Source organism: Octopus sinensis, linkage group LG29 (assembly GCF_006345805.1).
Source record: "Octopus sinensis linkage group LG29, ASM634580v1, whole genome shotgun sequence".
Classification (NCBI taxonomy): domain Eukaryota; kingdom Metazoa; phylum Mollusca; class Cephalopoda; order Octopoda; family Octopodidae; genus Octopus; species Octopus sinensis.
This window is the reverse complement of record NC_043025.1, coordinates 11,430,716-11,452,840: the sequence shown is the minus strand read 5'-3', so window position 1 is coordinate 11,452,840 and position 22,125 is coordinate 11,430,716. Positions and strand designations below refer to the sequence as shown.

The following is a 22,125-nucleotide window of genomic DNA, read 5'->3' as shown; positions in this document are numbered from 1 at the left end:
GCTGGTGGCATGTAAAAGCACCATCCGTTCGTGGACGTTTGCCAGCTCCGTCTGGCACCTGTGCGAGTGGCACGTAAAAAGCACCCACTACACTCGTGGAGTGGTTGGTGTTAGGAAGGGCATCCAGCCATAGAAACACTGCCAGATCAGACTGGAGCCTGATGCAGCTTTCTGGCTTCCCAGACCCCAGTTGAACTGTCCAACCCATGCTAGCATGGAAAGCGGACGCTAAATGACGACGATGATGATAAACATGTATCCCCTCGACAGCAAGACAACTGTGCCTATCACTCTTTCATACTTTAACCTCTCGACACCTGGCATAAATCTATCTCTCTTAATACTATCAATTCTACACATTTGAGGGATCTTGTTTTAGGCATTACTAAAATTGAATAAAATAATGATAAATATACATATTACATATGAACAAAATCTCTATACATATAAATGGCAAAATGTCTGCATGCGTGTCCTTTATACAAATCCACAATTTTTCAGTTAGAGGGCTCGCACTTTCTATGGTCATTCAAAACCATCCAAGGATGGGCGTGCATATCTTTACATTTCCCCAGTCACCCCGCAAATCTCTATATATAAACGGCAAAATGTCTGTGTGTGCATGTCCTTTATACAAATCCACAATTTTTCAGTTAGAGGGCTTGCACTTTCTATGGTCATTTAAAACCGCCCAAGGGTGATCGTGCACATCTTTACATTTCCCCAGTCACCCCACAAATCTCTCTATATATAAACGGCAAAATGTCTGTGTGTGCATGTCCTTTATACAAATCCACAATTTTTCAGTTAGAGGGCTCGCACTTTCTATGGTCATTCAAAACCGTCCAAGGGTGGTCGTGCACATCTTTACATTTCCCCAGTCACCCCGCAAAGCCATTAAAAAATCAATAGAAGTAACTTTTTTGTGAATTTTCTATCCAAAACTCAATCAAAATGCCCGAAACTTGATACGCCAATTGAATGCCAGCTAGCTGTATGTGATTGGTCGGAGATTTGGACAGTACTCGCGTGTATGTGCGCATGCACACAGCTGTATATGTATGCACTAGCACTATGACCCGGCAATGCCAGGTCATAGTGCTAGTAAATAAATACATTTTTAGGGAAATTAACAAACAAAACCAGCTGATCCAGATGACAGTTCTGAGAGTTAAAACGAAAGATTGCCCCAAGAGAATACCATTATAAAAATGTTTTTGGAGTGCATTCAACATATCTCGGCTCCAAATATTTGGTTGCTATTTCTAGCATGCCCTGCTGTCACATAACAGCTATCTTCTATATCTCTTATTATAAAAGGCAGATTTTATCTGCCTCCCTTTGGGAGTTATACAAATCTACAATATAGGATTTCTTCAATTACAATTTACCTAGCATTTTTGAGAGTACAATGCATCGCGTCATGCCAGGTCCAGTTTTTAAAATTTAAACTCCAATTAAGCAAAATTTACAGAAAACTCACATTCTGGTGTGTGTGTCAAATGCTTTTCTTAGTCTGGTTTACACCACACGCAAACGCACACACACAGTGGGCAACGAAAAATGAAAGTAAATAGCAACAGAGTGATTTGAGGAAGACTAAAGTGAAAGTATTCTGTCTATGACGCTGATAGATACATGAGTAAAATGTATGGGAAGCTAAGAGCTAAGAGTGAGTGAAAATGTTCTTGGAAGAGAGTAATTAGTATAAGTAAACATACACTCATACATACATACATACATACATACATACATACATACATACATACATACATACATACATACACACACACATAACACACACCATACATACACACACACATACATACATACACTACATACACACATACATACATACATACACACAACACATACACACACACAGTATTGAAGCTTGAGAACAATCAGATACATTTGCAACACATCTGTTGAAAATATTATTGTTCACACACATACATATACATATATACATACAGACAGACAGACAGATAGACACACACACACACACACACACACACACATGATCCACCATGGCCACAACCTCAAGGCTGAAACATATAAAAGAATAACAGAATATAAATGTGTGCAAAGTACAAGAAATATTAATGCAGTATATGGGGATTGGACAATAAGCGTAAGGCAGTGTCAATGGTGGTTCCAGAAATCCCGAGCCATAAACTACAGCCTAGAAGACGAGCCTCATCCTGAAAGATCTGTAGAACTCGACAAGGACATCCTGAAAACCCTGGTGGAACAAAATATCATCGTAACTGTTGAGGAACTAGCAGAGAAGCTTGGATTTGGTCATTCAACCATTCATTGACACCTGTGTGCTATCGGAAAAGTCAGCAAATTGGGTCAATGGGTCCTCCCTCACGAACTTTCCGAGTCTAATTGCATGCAGAGAGTGAATGTATGCTTTTCTTTTCTCTGTCATATCTACCACTACTGCGCTATGTATATCTTATATATAAAACTGTAGTTGTGTGAGTGTCTGTCCCCTTCGATTAGATTCCTAACTACTCCCACATTTTGTGGTACAGTTTAACCAAATTCGGGTAGCTTATAGTCGTGATTCATATCGAGCCCGTCTGAATATTAGCGCGCGTCTACGATGAGTCTACGATTTTAAAATAATTTAACATCATTTTTTATTTCCATTTTAATGCATAATTTTTCGTGTGTCGATGGCGGCGGAGTTGGCGTCCACGCTCACACCTGCACCTGTGGGGAAGGGAGTGTAAGGAAATCAACGTCGTAATGCGTTGTCAAGGAGACCAGTGTTCTTTTAGAACAACAACGACTTCATGGCTTGAAGACACCAAAACAGAAATGGCTAAGAAAGCGTCTACATGAGTCTACGATTTAAAAAAAATTTACCATCGTTTTTTTTCCATTTTAATGCATTTTTTTTTCGCTATTATATAAGGGAAGTAACTCTCTAAAAATGTCTACGATGAGTCAACGATTTTTAAAAAAATTTACCATCATATTTTTTCCATTTTTAATGCATTTTTTGCTATTTTTTGGCTATAACTCTCTAAAAATGCTTATATAGTTATTTCCCTTACCAACCCGAGCAACGCCGGGCGATACTGCTAGTATATATATAAACGGCAAAATGTCTGTGTGTGTGTGTGTGTCCTTTATACAAATCCACAATTTTTCAGTTAGAGAGCTCGCACTTTCTATGGTCATTGAAAACTGTCCAAGGGTGGTCGTGCACATCTTTACATTTCCCCAGTCACCCAACAAAGCTATTAAAAAATCAATAGAAGTGACTTTTTTGTGAATTTTCTATCCAAAACCCAATCAAAATGCCCGAAACTTGATACGCCAATTGAATGCCAGCTAGCTGTATATGATTGATCGGAGATTTGGACAGTACGCACGCAGCTGTGTATGCATGCACTAGCAGTATGACCCGGCGTTGCCAGGTCATAGTGCTAGTGTATAATAAATTGTCAAATGTTCTGGTGTATAAATTTTAGCCCAACCTGTACACTCACACACACACACACACAAGAACACTCACCCATAGTGAAAGTCATTTCGTGTTTCTTCATTTGCGGCAGAATGAATATTTTCATCTGCAAATAACAAAAATAAAAGAAAGTTAATCAACACCAATTAATAAATTAACAGCAGACATTTTATTGTACATTATGTACGAGATTATAATCACAAATGTGAGGCAATGACAGAAGAACATTTTTTCTGAGAAGACTCAAACCAGAAGACTATTGTTTGCCAAATGTCCTCATAAAGAACTACGACAGAATCTCTTTCTTTCTCTCAGTCTGTCTGTCTGTCTGTCTATCTACCTTCTACTTATCTATCTGTTTATTTGTCTGTCTGTCCGTCTCTCTGCATATATATATATATATATATATGTATGTATGTGGAGGCGCAATGGCCTAGTGGTTAGGGCAGCGGACTCGCGGTCGCAGGATCGCGGTTTCGATTCCCAGACCGGGCGTTGTGTGTGTTTATTGAGTGAAAACACCTATAAGCTCCACGGGGTTCCAGCAGGGGATGGTGGTGATCCCTGCTGTACTCTTTCACCACTCTTCTGTTGGCCTGCTCGCTTAGCCAGTGGGGTGGCATCATTCGAAGGCTAAAACAATGCGAACGCATTGTGACCAGCGATGTGTAACAACATCTGATGGTCTGGTCGGTCACGTGATGTGTATATATATATATATATATATATATTATATATATATATATCACGTGATAAATATATATATCGCTAAGATAAATATTTCAATTACCTGAAGATTGACTGTAACCATAACTCGAATTATTACGAATTGGACAGCCATGAAACGATCGTAGTGTTTTACTCATTATCTTTTATTAAACTTTTAATAATTTTGATATATATTTAAAATAATATAAATTAATTAATTTTATGTATTGGCTTAAGTTTTTCATTGTTTGATTTGCCTAATAGTGGTTTTATCTCTAATTAATATAATATATATATATATATATTATATATATATATAATATATATATAATCAAAATCAAAGTGAAATTCGATGACAGGCACGAGCACCATACGAGCGTGATCGTTGATAGAGCGGCTAACCGGCTTCCGTGCCAGTGGCACATAAAAGCCACCATTCGAGTGTGATCGTTGCCAGCCTCGCCTTACTAGCACTTGGTATAACATGGAGTTTGAAATACACATACAGAAAGGACTGTCTGTTTTTCTGCTCTTTGATTAAGACAATAAAGATTATTATTTTAAATAAAATACTATTTTTCCCTTTACCACCACACATTGACATCATTTTCAACTTGGAGTGACTGTAACCCAACAATTCGGTGCAACACCTGTGCAGAATCACCTCCCTCCGACAAGTCATCCTAACGAGATGTCTGCGTTGGCTGGGTCATGCCCTCCGTCGTCAACCAGAAGAATTCATCTACGAAGCAATTGCCCCAGCTCCCCTTCAACGAAAAACCTGGCTGATGTGGTGGACAACGAAAAACCTGGCTGATGACAGTCGAGGCTGATCTGGAACCCAACCTATGAAGCAATTGCCCCAGCTCCCTTTCAGGGTTGGTGAAAGCGATGTGGTGGACAACGAAAAACCTGGCTGATGACAGTCGAGGCTGATCTGGAACCCAACCTATGAAGCAATTGCCCCAGCTCCCCTTCAGGGTTGGCGAAAGCGATGTGGCGGACAACGAAAAACCTGGCTGATGACAGTCGAGGCTGATCTGGAACCCAACCTACGAAGCAATTGCCCCAGCTCCCCTTCAGGGTTGGCGAAAGCGATGTGGTGGACAACGAAAAACCTGGCTGATGACGGTCAAGGCTGATCTGGAACCCAACCCACGAAGCAATTGCCCCAGCTCCCCCTCAGGGTTGGCGAAAGCGTCGTAGTGGACAACGAAAAACCTGGCTGATGACAGTCAAGGCTGATCTGGAACCCAACCCACGAAGCAATTGCCCCAGCTCCCCTTCAGGGTTGGCAAAAGCGTAGTAGTGGACAACGAAAAACCTGGCTGATGACAGTCAAGGCTGATCTGGAACCCAACCCACGAAGCAATTGCCCCAGCTCCCCTTCAGGGTTGGCGAAAGCGTCGTAGTGGATAACGAAAAACCTGGCTGATGACGATCAAGGCTGATCTGGAACCCAACCTACGAAGCAATTGCCCCAGCTCCCCTTCAGGGTTGGCGAAAGCGTCGTAGTGGACAACGATTAACCTGGCTGATGACAGTCGAGGCTGATCTGGAACCCAACCTACGAAGCAATTGCCCCAGCTCCCCTTTAGGGTTGGCGAAAGCGTCGTAGTGGACAACGAAAAACCTGGCTGATGACGGTCAAGGCTGATCTGGAACCCAACCTACGAAGCAATTGCCCCAGCTCCCCTTCAGGGTTGGCGAAAGCGATGTGGTGGACAACGAAAAACCTGGCTGATGATGGTCAAGGCTGATCTGGAACCCAACCTAGGCCCCCATATCTACGGCGTTCGCTGCTGGAATAAGGAGTGGTTGGAGATGACGCGGTTGTTAGCCTTGAATCGCCAGGCCGGGTCGGCATTTGTGAGAGATGCAGCATTGAGGATGAATGAAGCCAGCTCAACCCACCCCGGGAGGATGCTGTAAGAAGAAGAAGTAACCCAATGGGTCACGAGTAAATCCATCTAGTAATCTATAAAACTGTTTACACAGCGAAGTTCAGAAAGAGGAGAGCTATAATTAACAACACTCTATAAGGTAGTGGTGCTCCAGCATGACCTGTGACCAATGGCTGAAACTAGTGAAACAGATAAACACACACTCATACATATTTCTTTATTACCCACAAGGGGCTAAACACAGAGGGGACAAACAAGGACAGACATAGGTATTAAGTCGATTACATAACTGGTACTTAATTTATCGACCCCGAAAGGATGAAAGGCAAAGTCGACCTCGGCAGAATTTGAACTCACAACGTAACGGCAGATAAAATACCGCTAAGCATTTCGCCCGGCACGCTAACGTGTCTGCCAGCTCACCGCCTTACACTGTGTCCCCACTTACCTTGGCAGTTCAGAAACTTTTCTCGGGTGCTCTTGTACATCTCAAGCTGTTGCCAATTATTCCTGCAGGGTTCACTCTCCATATTATAGTGGGGCTCAGTGACAGGGTCGGGTATGTCTGTGTAACTGGGGTCAGTTCTGTTAGGAGTCAGGGCTGGTAGCTTCGCCTTGGAGCTGAAGGCAAACTGCTGTAGGCTGAGTACTGAGTGTTTCTCATCTGATGGCTGAATAACAATGTTTGAGTGTGGAGTGCAAAACAGTGGCAGTGAGTCTGAATGGTAGTGGCAATAGCAGTGGTGTTTATCAATCTGAATGTTAGTGGAAGTGGTGGTGATGATGGTGGTGTTAGTAGTAGTAGTCATCGTCATGGTGAATGGTGATACTCTCTTTTACTCTTTTACTTGTTTGAGTCATTTGACTGCGGCCATGCTGGAGCACCGCCTTTAGTCGAGCAAATCGACCCCGGGACTTATTCTTTGTAAGCCCAGTACTTATTCTATCGGTCTCTTTTTGCCGAACTGCTAAATGACGGGGACATAAACACACCAGCATCGGTTGTCAAGCAATGCTAGGGGGACAAACACAGACACACAAACATATACACACACATATATATATATATACATATATATATATATACGACGGGCTTCTTTCAGTTTCTGTCTACCAAATCCACTCACAAGGCATTGGTCGGCCCGGGGCTATAGCAGAAGACACTTGCCCAAGATGCCACGCAGTGGGACTGAACCCGGAACCATGTGGTTGGTAAGCAAGCTACTTACCACACAGACACTCCTGCGCCTATTATGATGGTAGTAAAAATTTCTTAATATAAATAAATTAGGGACATGTATAAGCTGTTAAATTAAGATGTGTATTTATAATATGTGGAGGCGCAATGGCCTAGTGGTTAGGGCAGCGGACTCGCGGTCGTAGGATCGCGGTTTCGATTCCCAGACCAGGCGTTGTGAGTGTTTATTGAGCGAAAACACCTAAAGCTCCACGAGGCTCCTGCAGGGGGTGGTGGCGATCCCTGCTGTACTCTTTCGCCACAACTTTCTCTCACTCTTTCTTCTGTTGACCTGCTCGCTTAGCCAGCGGGGTGGTGTCATTTGAAGGCTAAAACAATGCGAAGCGCATTGTGACCAGCGATGTGCAACAACATCTGATGGCCTGGTCGGTCACGGTGATTTATAATATACCTTTCACCTGGAGTCGTTTCATATTCTTGATACATTCAGGTAATAATTATTTTCTCTAATGAGTTTGTATATGTTTGTGTAGGTGTGTGTGTATGTGTGTGACTAATAATTATTATTAACAAGACAGATAGAATATGGATAGTAAATCAAATTAATACACTTGTCAATGTTATCTAGTGATTGTCTTTTGAGATGTGACATCGATCATCATTTATTACTGAAAGAACACTGGTTCACACATACAAACATTCACATACTTCCCTTGTACACACACACACACACACACACATACATATACTAACACAAAGTTGAAACGTTTGATTTTTCGGATCTTTTCGGTTTGAACGGCAGTTTTTTTCTAGTGGTGTCATATGAAATTGTCACCCATAATTATTATGACCCTAGAATCGATCTATTGCATTTCAATCTGTTTTAGAGTTAGGGTTAGGGGTGGAGGTAAGGGTATCTTTTTTTCTTCACAAATGTAAATAAACCCAATCTTTTTCTTAAACGAGGGACATATTCATACGGCACAGAATAGATAATTCTAACAGATAGATGAAAATGTGTACATTTACACATACATGTACATATTCAAACACACACACATAGAGGCTCTCTGAACTTTTTCCAACCTATTACTCTTGTAGCCACACTCTTGGAGAATCCACCTCCACTACTGACTTAATCTCCGAAATAATGGAAACTATCAACTACCTCTAGCTTAATTTAATTATTTAATTTAATTTTTATGGGCTCAAAAAGCAAAAGCAAGGCCATGTAGGGGGACAGGGAGTTATGCACAGGGAGGATGGTCATGCAAAGAGTTCAGGCCATTTCTGGTCAAGAGACACTTTGAATCGAGCGGTCGTCGGCATCTTCTCTATCTCATCCGGCAGCTTATTCCACGGATCTGCAACCCGGACGGAGAAAGCCCCTCTCCTTCGATTGCCTACTGGCAATTCTTGGAGTCTGTTTTCTGTACATTTTCAGACATTATTGTACCTGTGCACCTTCCACACACAACAACCACTTTCCCAGTTAATCTTCCTCTGATATCGCTGCACCTCTATGTCCATAGCTTACCCTGGGTACATCTTATGGAGTTTCTACCTAAGCCTTTTCAATAGATCAAGCAGCGCCAACTATCTGAAGGAATTTGTGATTTCTCTCTCTCTCTCTACACACACATATATAAACACACACACACATACACACACATATATAAACACACATACACAAGCATATTCTACCTTACCTTGAGTCTTTTAATAGGGGTCTGCTTAAAACCCTTCAATTTCTCCTTGAGATCATCCATATATTGGTACATACTGCTCTGGCCCTTTACAACAGGGGTCTGCTGCTGCTTTTGCTGCTGTTCTTGGTAGTTCTGGGATTGGCCCATCCCTGATACCTGGCCAATGCCACCACCACCACCACCATTAACCTGCATTCGCCTTGGATTTCTTGTGACCCCTGACCTCTGTGGCTTCTTCACCCCAACTTTACAACATTGATGGCTACACTCCTTTTTGTTGAGACACCTGTGTTGGCATTTTGTGTTATCTTTACCTGAAATAAGAGACCATTAGCAAGTCAATTGGTTGGGATTAGAAAAGCATGGAGTTGGAGAAATGCCCCGTACCCTAAAAAGGTGTACATTAGGGCCATCCACTCGTGACCGAGGAAGACCATTGCCGACCTTCAGGAACATTGTGTGCTCAAGGACTAACTCATATTTTGCATCTGCAGCTTCGTCGGTGGCTAATACCTACATACATACATCTCAAGATGCTTACACTATGTCATATATGCACAATGATATTGGACATCCAGCAAAGCATACTAGCTTCATTTCTGTGAAGGGGTTGGCATTAGGAAGGGCATCCAGCAGAAGAGACCATGCCAAAGCAGATATAGCACTTTGTGAATGCCCCTGGCTTGTCTGTTCTTGTCAAACCATCCAACTCAATTCAATTCAATTTTTATTGGCTCAAAAAGCAAAAGCAAGGCCATGTAGGGGGACAGGGAGTTATGTACAGGGAGGGTGGTCATACAAAGAGTTCAGGCCATTTCTGGTCAAGAGAGACTTTGAGCCAAGCGGTCGTCGGCATCTTCACTATCTCGTTTGGCAGCTTATTCCACGGATCCACAACCCGGACAGAGAAAGCCCCTCTCCTTCGATTGAGATGAAATCGTCATAGATAGAGCTTTTCAGAGTGACCCCGCAGCCCACGCTACCAGTTTGGAAAAAAAAAAGGATGTTAAATGATGATAATTGATATATATCTTATGATCACGACTGACTAGACTATTGGATGTTGCTATACATTGCTGGTCACAATGCGCTTTGCATCATTTTAGCTTTCAAATGATGTCAACCTGCTAGCTAAGTGAGCAGATCATCATCACCCCTGATTGGAAGACTAGTTCATTGCAAGGTTACAGATTTACAGCTGAATGAACAGTCTACAAGAGAGAGAGAAAATCTGAGACCCCCTTCTGTCATGACACAGACCATGGGATTGCACATAGACAGTTACCCTCCTAGTCACAAGTCTGAGCAAGGTTGTTTATGGAAGACCAGCAGTCGTTCATGCATACTGGCCTCTCCTCTCCATGCCACCAGTGTTATCCAAGAGAAAGGCAAAGGGGCCAATACAGCTCGGCACCTGTGACGTCGCAACTCATTCTACATCTGAGTGAACTAGAGCAACGTGAAATAAAGTGTCTTGCCCAAGAACACAACACATAGCCCAGTCCGGGAATCGAACTCACAACCTTACGATTGTAAGCTCGATGCTCTAACCACTGAGCCATGCGCCTTCACATGAACAGTAGCAACGTGAAATAAGGTGTTTGGCTCAAGAACACAGTGCACAGCTGGACTGGGAATAGAAACTATGATCTCACGATCATAAGTGCAGCACACCTAACTACTAGGCCATGTGCCTTCACAATGACAATGATGATGATCATCATCATCACAGTTTAACATCTGTTCTCCATGTGGGCATGGGTGGGTTGGACAGTTCAACTGGAGCTGGTAAGATAGAAAGCTACACCAGGCACCTGTTTGTTGTATATAATAATAATAATGAAATTATAGTATACAGTGCTCAGGTGCACCACAATTTGTCAAAAGTGCATATAAAGCATATGCAGTAATGTACAAATGTCTGGAAAGCGAACAATGTATGAGTCAGATACATGCTTGTGTGTGTATGGAGGGGAGAAAAATCAGGTGTAGTGTTGGCAAATCTCAGGAAGCATGGAAGTTTTGAAGGATGCAGTGCTCCGACAACTAACAACTGATGCCGGCAGTTTGTTCCATGCTTCAGCGTGTGTATGGAGGGGAGAAGATCAGGTGTAGTGTTGGCGAATCTCAGGAAGCATGGAAGTTTTGAAGGATGCAGTGCTCCGATAACTAACAACTGATGCCGGCAGTTTGTTCCATGCTTCAGCGTGTGTATGGAGGGGAGAAAAATCAGGTGTAGTGTTGGCAAATCTCAGGAAGCATGGAAGTTTTGAAGGATGCAGTGCTCCGACAACTAACAACTGATGCCGGCAGTTTGTTCCATGCTTCAGCGTGTGTATGGAGGGGAGAAGATCAGGTGTAGTGTTGGCGAATCTCAGGAAGCATGGAAGTTTTGAAGGATGCAGTGCTCCGATAACTAACAACTGATGCCGGCAGTTTGTTCCATGCTTCAGCGTGTGTATGGAGGGGAGAAAAATCAGGTGTAGTGTTGGCAAATCTCAGGAAGCATGGAAGTTTTGAAGGATGCAGTGTTCCGACAACTAACAACTGATGCCGGCAGTTTGTTCCATGCTTCAGCGTGTGTATGGAGGGGAGAAGATCAGGTGTAGTGTTGGCGAATCTCAGGAAGCATGGAAGTTTTGAAGGATGCAGTGCTCCGATAACTAACAACTGATGCCGGCAGTTTGTTCCATGCTTCAGCGTGTGTATGGAGGGGAGAAAAATCAGGTGTAGTGTTGGCAAATCTCAGGAAGCATGGAAGTTTTGAAGGATGCAGTGCTCCGACAACTAACAACTGATGCCGGCAGTTTGTTCCATGCTTCAGCGTGTGTATGGAGGGGAGAAGATCAGGTGTAGTGTTGGCGAATCTCAGGAAGCATGGAAGTTTTGAAGGATGCAGTGCTCCGATAACTAACAACTGATGCCGGCAGTTTGTTCCATGCTTCAGCGTGTGTATGGAGGGGAGAAAAATCAGGTGTAGTGTTGGCGAATCTCAGGAAGCATGGAAGTTTTGAAGGATGCAGTGCTCCGACAACTAACAACTGATGCCGGCAGTTTGTTCCATGCTTCAGCGTGTGTATGGAGGGGAGAAAAATCAGGTGTAGTGTTGGCAAATCTCAGGAAGCATGGAAGTTTTGAAGGATGCAGTGCTCCGATAACTAACAACTGATGCCGGCAGTTTGTTCCATGCTTCAGCGTGTGTATGGAGGGGAGAAAAATCAGGTGTAGTGTTGGCGAATCTCAGGAAGCATGGAAGTTTTGAAGGATGCAGTGCTCCGACAACTAACAACTGATGCCGGCAGTTTGTTCCATGCTTCACCGTGTGTATGGAGGGGAGAAGATCAGGTGTAGTGTTGTCGAGTTTCTATGGTTGAATGCCCCTCCTAATGCCAATCACTTTATAGTGTGTATTGGGTGTCTTTTTACATGGCACCAGCACAGGTGCACACACAGTATTAGATTAAAATAGTCAGTTGTGTATTTTGCTACCTAATGTTAGTATATCATGATAGGTAAATTTACTACAGTATTTGTGGTAGTGGTGGCAGTGGTGTAGTAATAATGATCATTGGATGATGATAAAAGTGGAGATGATGGTTATGATGATGGTGGTGATGATGGTTGGATGATGATGATGATCAAGGTAATGAAAATTCAATGCATCAATAGAATGGATCTTACTTGGTGCTTGTCTGGGTTTGGTGTCAGGTTGGTGACACACCTTGTTGGGTAAGGAGGAAGCAGGTAGTCTCAGTGCCACCTGTGTGAAGACAAAATGGTAAAACAAGAGGATAGTAGATACAATGGTAGCAAAATGGAACATTCCAGAAACAGATCATATTGGTCTAGTACTAGTAACATCCCTACAGTAATTAATGGAACATTCCAAAATCAAACCACATTGAATAGGTGACTGTAACAACCAGTTATACCTTCCAGTAAATAATGGAACATTCCAGAATCAGACCACATTGAACTGATGCCTGTAACAAGTTGTACCCACCAATGAGTAATGGAACATTCCAGAATTGGGCCATATTGATCTGGTGTGTGTAAGAACCAGTTATACATTACAATAAGAAATGGAACATTCCATAACAACCATTTATACTCTTCTGTAATTAATGCATATAACCCGAACTAAAGAGTGGAGTTTTCTAAATGGTTCTTGACAAGAAATGTGGAAAATACGCACTTTCCAACAAAGACTGTTTGGAGGAATGGGACCTTGGATAACACTGGTGGCGTGGAGAGGGGAGGCCGGTATGCATGAGCGACTGCTAGTCTTCCATAAACATCCTAGTTCGGGTTATATGCATTAATTACAGAAGAGTATAAATGGTTGTTATGGAATGTTCCATTTCTTATTGTAATGTATAACTGGTTCTTACACACACCAGATCAATATGGCCCAATTCTGGAATGTTCCATTACTCATTGGTGGGTACAACTTGTTACAGGCATCAGTTCAATGTGGTCTGATTCTGGAATGTTCCATTATTTACTGGAAGGTATAACTGGTTGTTACAGTCACCTATTCAATGTGGTTTGATTTTGGAATGTTCCATTAATTACTGTAGTTTTTCCTAGCAGTGTCATATGAAATTGGGATCTTTTCCTTTTGAACGGCACATGTCAACACAATTTCTAGTTAAGATGCATTAGATAGTGTAATCCCAGAATAAAAGGCAGGATAGTCACAGCTGGAACACCTTTGATCACAGGTCTGTTGGATCAGGACTGACCTGGGGTTAAACTTCGTATACTGGTAGAATGTGTTTATAAAACATCTTATTCTCTTGGCTTTATTGAGAAAATTCTAGAGTTTGTAAGATATTTCCACTTTAATTTCGAGCATTTCAGTAATTTCAACCAATCGCTGACCTCCATTGACGTAAACAACATTCTGTGCTGTATGAATGTATGTATCTTTTTTTCTTCACAAATGTAAATAAACCCAATCTTTTTCTTAAACGAGGGACATATTCATACGGCACAGAATAGATAATTCTAACAGATAAATGAAAATGTGCACATTTACACATACATGTACATATTCACACACACACACACACACATAGAGGCTCTCTGAACTTTGTCCAACCTATTATTCTTGTAGCCACACTCTTGGAGAATCCACCTCCACTACTGACTTAATCTCCTAAATAATGGAAACTATCAAGTACCTCTAGCTTAATTTAATTATTTTATTTTATTTTTATGGGCTCAAAAAGCAAAAGCAAGGCCATGTAGGGGGACAGGGAGTTATTCACAGGGAGGGTGGTCATACAAAGAGTTCAGGCCATTTCTGGTCAAGAGACACTTTGAATCGAGCGTTTAAGAAACAGATTGGGTTTATTTACATTTGCGAAGAAAAAAAGATACCCTTCCCCCACCCCTAACCTTAACCCATGCTGGAGCATGAAGACAGGCACAAATGTTTATATTTCTACTTTAAAATTAACAAAATCAATCCACTAAAATTATGGAAAAAGTGACTAACCTCTGGTTGGCAGGAATAATCATGGTAAATTGGTGTAAAAGATCTAGACACGTCAATACCAACTGGAACAAGAACAACAATAGCAAGTTGAATTATTATTTCTTTAATATTTTGGTGAATTAGAAAATACAAGACATGGTTGTCGCCGTTATTGTTTGGAGTGGCTGTGTGGTAAGTAGCTAGCTAACCAACCACATGGTTCCGGGTTCAGTCCCACTGCATGGCACCTTGGGCAAGTGTCTTCTACTATAACCTCAGGCCAACCAAAGCCTTGTGAATGGATTTGGTAGACGGAAACTGAAAGAAGCCTCTCGTGTATATATGTATATATATATATATGTGTGTGTGTATGTTTGTGTGTCTGTGTTTGTCCCCCTAGCATTGCTTGACAACCGATGCTGGTGTGTTTACGTCCCCGTCACTTAGCAGTTCAGCAAAAAGAGACCGATAGAATAAGTACTGGGCTTACAAAGAATAAGTCCCGGGGTCGATTTGCTCGACTAAAGGCGGTGCTCCAGCATGGCCGCAGTCAAATGACTGAAACAAGAAAAAAAAAAAAACCTTGTTGAGTGTATATATTAGATAGTGGAGGCGCAATGGCCCAGACGTTAGGGCAGTGGACTCGTGGTTTCGATTCCCAGACCGGGCGTTGTGAGTGTTTATTGAGCAAAAACACCTAAAGCTCCACGAGGCTCCGGCAGGGGATGGTGGTGATCCCTGCTGTACTATTTCACCACAACTTTCTCTCACTCTTACTTCCTGTTTCTGTTGTACCTGTGGAGGCGCAATGGCCCAGTGGTTAGGGCAGCGGACTCGCGGTCATAGGATCGCGGTTTCGATTCCCAGACCGGGCGTTGTGAGTGTTTATTGAGCGAAAACACCTAAAAGAACCACGGGGCTCCGGCAGGGGATGGTGGTGATCCCTGCTGTACTCTTTCACCACAACTTTCTCTCACTCTTACTTCCTGTTTCTGTTGTACCTGTATTTCAAAGGGTCGGCCTTGTCACTCTCTGTGTCACGCTGAATATCCCCGAGAACTACGTTAAGGGTGCACGTGTCTGTGGAGTGCTCAGCCACTTACATGTTAATTTCACGAGCAGGCTGTTCCGTTGATTCAGATCAACCGGAACCCTCATCGTCGTAACCGACGAAGTGCTTCCATCCATATATTAGATAATACATTCTTAGATAAATTTTGCCTCAATAAAAGGCATGACAGTCATAGCTGGAACACTTTTGATTACAGGTCTGCAGGATCAAAACTGACCACGGGTTAAACACCACAACCAACAACAACAAAGATGCATTAGATAGTGTAATCCCAGAATAAAAGACAGGATAGTCACAGCTGGAATGTCTTTGATCATAGGTCTGACTGGATCAGGATATACCTGGGGCTAAACAACAATAAGGAAGGACACATTAGACAATGTAGTCCTAGATACACTATGCCTGAATCAAAAACAGGACGGTCACAGCTGGAATGTCTTTGATCATAGGTCTGACTGGATCAGGACTGACCTGGGGCTAAACAACAATAAGGAAGGACACATTAGATAATGTAGTCCTAGATACACTATGCCTGAATCAAAAACAGGAGGGTGACACCTGGAACATCTTTGATCATAGGTCTGCTGAATCAGGGCTGACCTGGGGCTAAACAACAATAAGGAAGGACACATTAGATAATGTAGTCCTAGATACACTAAGTTTGAATAAAACAACAACAGACAGTACATATATTAATTAATGTAAGCACAATTAATTAATCATACTCACCCCAATCAAAACTGATTAAATTCACAAATATCTCGGGCCCTTTCATGGAATTTCTAACTGGCACTTTTTTCACAAAACCATTTTCTTCGAGTAAGATCCTGTCCCTACACAATAAAAGTTTATGTAACAACAACAACAGTAACAACAGTGTGAAAAAGAGAAACAAGCAGGAGTTGCTGTGTGATAAGTAGCTTGCTAACCAACCACATGGTTCCGGGTTCAGTCCCACTGCGTGGCATCTTGGGCAAGTGTCTTCTGCTATAGCCCCGGGCCGACCAATGCCTTGTGAGTGGATTTGGTAGACGGAAACTGAAAGAAGCCTGTTGTATATATGTATGTATGTATATATATATATATATATATATATATGTGTGTGTGTGTGTGTGTATATTTGTGTGTCTGTGTTTGTCCCCCTAGCATTGCTTGATAACCGATGCTGGTGTGTTTACGTCTCCGTTACTTAGTGGTTTGGCAAAACAGACCGATAGAATAAGTACTGGGCTTACAAAAAGAATAAGTCCCGGGGTCAATTTGCTCAACTAAAGGTGGTGCTCCAGCATGGCCGCAGTCAAATGACTGAAACAAGTAAAAGAGTAAAAGAGAGTAAGAGTAATGAAGAAAGTATTAGATAGTTGAAAAGAACAAATAGCATGGTACTGCAGGCTGGAGGTAGCAAGTCTACTATGCATGCAAGACTCCAGGAGTTCCAACAACACCTGTGATAAAAAATAATGATAATAATAATGATGGTTTCTTTATTAACCACTAAGGGTTTACATTAAGAAAAATATTATGGACAGTACAGGACAAAACAAGAAATGTGTGTATGTATGTATAATCGGAGACCCGCTTCGGTCACGACACAGACCATGGGATTGCACCTAGAAAGTTACCCTCCTAGACACAAGTCCGGGCGAGGTTGTTTATGGAAGACCAGCAGTCGCCCATTCATACCAGCCTCCCCTCTCCATGCCACCAGTGTTATCCAAGGGAAAAGCAAAGGGGCCGATACAGCTTGGCACCAGTGACGTCGTAACTCATTTCTACAGCTGAGTGAACTGGAGCAACGTGAAATAAAATGTCTTGCTCAAGAACATAACCCACAACAACCCGGTCCGGGATTCGAGCTCACAACCTCACGATCGTAAGCTCGACGCTCTAACCACTGAGCCATGCGCCTTCACATTCTTTTTTTATTCTTTTATTTGTTTCAGTCATTTGACTGCGGCCATGCCGGAGCACCGCCTTTAGTCGAGCAAATCGACCCCAGGACTTATTCTATCGGTCTCTTTTTTGCAGAACTACTTAGTGACGGGGGACATAAACACACCAGCATCGGTTGTCAAGCAATGCTAGGGGGACAAACACAGACTCACAAACATACACACACATACATATATATATACGACAGGCTTCTTTCAGTTTCCGTCTACCAAATCCACTCACAAGGCATTGGTCGGCCCGGGGCTATAGCAGAAGACACTTCCCCAAGATGCCATGCAGTGGGACTGAACCCGGAACCATGTGGTTGGTTAGCAAGCTACTTACCACATGTATGTATAATAATAATAATAATAATAATAATAATAATATATAGTGTGACCCACATTATCTTGCGTCTGTAGAGTATGTGGTTATCAGCGTTGGCCACAATAAGTGCTGAGGTATGCTGCGGTGATGTGGTACCATTCTTCACTATGTCTTCCTTGTTCTTCATCGCTATCATGATCTCAATCTCTGTACATCTCTTCCTCGGATTAGTGGTGACAGGCTGAAAGTAAAGGGGACACAGGTCACATATGATGGTGGTGGAGGTAGTGATAATGATGATGCGGGTGGCCCAGAGAGGTGTCTTTGCCGTTATAGTGGTAGTGGTGGTGATAGTGGTTGTTGATGTCATTTTGGTGGTGGCGATGTAGGTGTAGTGTAGTGTAGTGTAAGTTGTAGTATGTGGTGATGTAGTATATGCACTATAACCTAATAAAGTACAACATATCGTAGGAGTGGCTGTGTGGTAAGTAGCTTGCTTACGAACCACATGGTTCGGGGTTCAGTCCCACTGCGTGGCACCTTGGGCAAGTGTCTTCTACTATAGCCTCGCGCTGACCAAAGCCTTGTGAGTGGATTTGGTAGACGGAAACTGAAAGAAGCCTGTCGTATATATATATATATATATATATATATGTGTGTGTGTGTGTGTGTGTACGTTTGTGTGTCTGTGTTTGTCCCCCTAGCATTGCTTGACAACCGATGCTGGTGTGTTTACGTCGCCGTCACTTAGCGGTTCGGCAAAAGAGACCGATAGAATAAGTACTGGGCTTACAAAGAATAAGTCCCGGGGTCGATTTGTTCGACTAAAGGCAGTGCTCCAGCATGGCCGCAGTCAAATGACTGAAACAAGTAAATGAGAGAGAGTAAAAGAGTATATCTATCTCTCTCAAAATACATATATACATGTATGCGTGTGTGTGTGTATATATATATATATAATCATTTTTTAAATATAGCCACGAAACATGTGTCGTTTTTCTACCTATTATATACATTTTTATTATTATTTTTGCAATTTACTTAATCTTTACATTTTATTGTTATTTTAATTTTAATATTTCTATTATATGTAATTTTCTAGATGGTGTAATTTAATTGTTCATTTTGAATTGATAAAAGGTGTTTTTTTTCTAATTTTTTATATATATATTATATTGGGTGAAATTTGATTTAGTATTTCTAAATTGAATTTTTTTCCTTGTAAGTTTGGATTTTATTCCCTCAAATAATAAATATATATATATATATATAAGTATATGAAAGAATGGAGTTGAACGACTAGTTAACAAATATCCTTTATTCTCGACATATGTTTCGAAGGCTGCATATTCCTAATTCCGAAGGAATAAGGAGTACATCATGCAGATTTCTCATCAGGAAAATCAAGGAACTTATGTCGACATCAAAATGCACAAAAAACTTTTAGCTGACCACTCTCAAGGAGCCCATGGCGATAATGAGTGTCTCTTTATAAGGAGTGATGTCAGAGTGGCTGAATGTAGAAGAATCTAGAAGGTTCTAAAGGTTCAAGGGTTCAAACAAAGTAGGAGGAGGGAGGCATAAGAATAGTAAGGTGAGAGAGTGCTACCCAGGTATCGGTTATCTTTCGAATTATCTTTAATAAGATAATTCATTCAACTACTCAAATATATATATATATATATATATATATATATATATATATATATATATATATTTCTCATCATCATCATCATTTAACACCTGTTTTCTATGCTGGCATATATATATGTATCTATGTATACATATATACATACATAGTTACTAAAGAATATTACAGCTGAATAAAGAAAATTTGGACCTCAGAACTTTCTGCATTCAATAAAACAGTGGCCCACAATATGTTTGCAGTGCCAGTACTCATACCAACATTTGGGCTGCTTGATTGGACCCTTAAAATCCAAGCCATTGATATGAAAACCTGAAAAATACTAACAAGCACACATTACTGTATTACCTGGACTTGTTTAATGGCTATGTTATATTTTGGTAAACCCATCACTGCCTCTTTCAGTTGGTTTCCAAATGGTGGGTGGCGGTTGGTTATCTGAAATATATATATATATCAAAATAAGCGACAAGGATATCCAAGGTAGCGTGGTACAATCGTTTCATGAAACGATTGTACTACACAACCTTGGATATCCTTGTCGCTTATTTTGATTACAATCACCCCATTTGATTTATATGAATAATACCATACCAAATTCTGGTTCGGCAAAAGAGACCGATAGAATAAGTACTAGGCTTACAAAGAATAAGTCCTGGGGTCGATTTGCTCGACTAAAAAGGTGGTGCTCCAGCATGGCCACAGTCAAATGACTGAAACAAGTAAAAGAATAAAAGAAAAGGTCTACTAGCTTACAACTGATCTAGGAATAAACAAATAGGAGGGACACTTAAGATAATGGACTCCTAAATACACAATATCTAAATAAAAGACAGGATGGTCACATATGGGTCTACTGGATCACAGTTGACCTTCGGTTAAGCAATAAGGAAGGACACATTAGATAATGTAGTCCTAGGTACACTATCTGTAAATAAAAGACAAGATGGATATAGCTGGAACACCTTTGATCATAGGTCCGCTGGAGCTGAGCTGAACTGACCTGGGGTTAAACAGCCACCAAATTGTTACTTACCAATTCTAGTTCTCTGGGATTTGTTTCACTGACTTTGTCGAAGTTGACTATTCCAGCATTTACCAAGGCATTTGAAAGAGACTGACCTATCAGAGAGACAAATACAGCATCATCATCATCAACAACAACAACAACAACAACAATAATTGTAATAATAAATACCCTGATGCAATACCAAGCAATGGTTCCCACGGCTTCTGATCTTAATTGATTGGAAGTGTTATCATGTACACGTTTTGTCTTGGTATAAAAGATGAGTTACAGCAAATATATATTTCTTTACTACCCACAAGGGGCTAAACACAGAGGAGACAAACGGATTAAGTCGATTACATCGACCCCAGTGCGTAACTGGTACTTAATTTATCGACCCCGGAAGGATGAAAGGCAAAGTCGACCTCGGCGGAATTTGAATTCGGAATGTAATGGCAGACAAAATATGGCAATGTATTTTGCCCGGCGTGCTAATGTTTCTGCCAGCTCGGCGCAGGAGTGGCTGTGTGGTAAGTAGCTTGCTTACCAATCACATGGTTCTGGGTTCAGTCCCGCTGCGTGGCACCTTGGGCAAGTGGCTTCTGCTATAGCCCCGGGCCGACCAATGCCTTGCGAGTGGATTTGGTAGACGGAAGCTGAAAGAAGCCTGTCGTATATATATATATATATATATATATATTATATATATATATATATATATATGTATATATATATATATGTATTATATATATATATATGTGTATATATATATATATGTATATATATATATATATATATATATATATATATGTATATGTATGTGTGTGTACGTTTGTGTGTCTGTGTTTGTCCCCCTAGCATTGCTTAACAACCGATGCTGGTGTGTTTACGTCCCCGTCACTTAGCAGTTCGGCAAAAGAGAAACCGATAGAATAAGTACTGGGCTTACAAAGAATAAGTCCCGGGGTCGATTTGCTCGACTAAAAAGGCGGTGCTCCAGCATGGCCACAGTCAAATGACTGAAACAAGTAAAAGAGTAAAAGAGAGAGAGTAGAGAGTATTCTGCTCAGTTCTACAGATTTGCTTGTTGGTTGTATGACCTTAACCATTTGAGCATGTTCCTTAGTGGCTGACTATGTGCATCTCCCTTGTGGGTCACATGATCAGGGCCTGACATGTTCTCCCGGAGATCAAGAGAGGGGCCAACCCTATAGTATTTCCTTTTGAATTCTACTGTACTACATCATTTGTTTCCTCAGAGGAAAACCTTCCTCTTTCAGATCTTGGATTTGAATTGTCATCAATGCTTTCGTAATTTTGCGTTTTTTTTTTCTCTAGTTAGGGGTGTTGACTCTGCAAACCCATTTTTACCTTCATTTCCTATGGAATGTAGACCATCAACAACTTTTCTTGGATCTTTTCGGTTTGACCGGCAGTTTTTTAAAATAATTTCCACGTAACTAAACACTTTTAAACTTCGTATACTGGTAGAATGTGTTTATGAAACATTTTTTTCTCTTGGCTTTATTGAGAAAATTCTATAGTTTCTAAGATATTTGTTGTTTTTTTGTCTTCAATTTCTGCAATTTCAACCAATCACTGACGTCTATTGAGGTAAAAAACATTCTGCGCCATATGAATATGTCCCTCAT

At 41.3% G+C, this 22,125-nt stretch overlaps 1 protein-coding gene across 3 annotated transcripts in view; it reads right to left on the bottom strand.

Annotated features, from left to right (window-relative positions):
- The window catches only part of LOC115226031 (probable ATP-dependent DNA helicase HFM1), a 98,592-nt gene that overhangs the window by 6,614 nt on the left and 69,853 nt on the right, over positions 1-22,125 (bottom strand). For 2 of the 3 annotated variants that reach the window (XM_036514860.1, XM_036514861.1), the window contains exons 26-34: positions 20,501-20,586; positions 19,813-19,902; positions 17,894-18,057; positions 16,287-16,390; positions 14,507-14,568; positions 12,685-12,763; positions 9,004-9,317; positions 6,545-6,767; positions 3,536-3,590 (exon numbers count right to left, since the gene is read on the bottom strand). In XM_036514860.1, coding sequence (XP_036370753.1) covers positions 3,536-3,590; positions 6,545-6,767; positions 9,004-9,317; positions 12,685-12,763; positions 14,507-14,568; positions 16,287-16,390; positions 17,894-18,057; positions 19,813-19,902; positions 20,501-20,586 — 1,177 coding nt within the window. The remainder of the gene's footprint in view (positions 1-3,535; positions 3,591-6,544; positions 6,768-9,003; positions 9,318-12,684; positions 12,764-14,506; positions 14,569-16,286; positions 16,391-17,893; positions 18,058-19,812; positions 19,903-20,500; positions 20,587-22,125) is intronic. The other variant, XM_036514862.1, reaches the window with a different exon arrangement.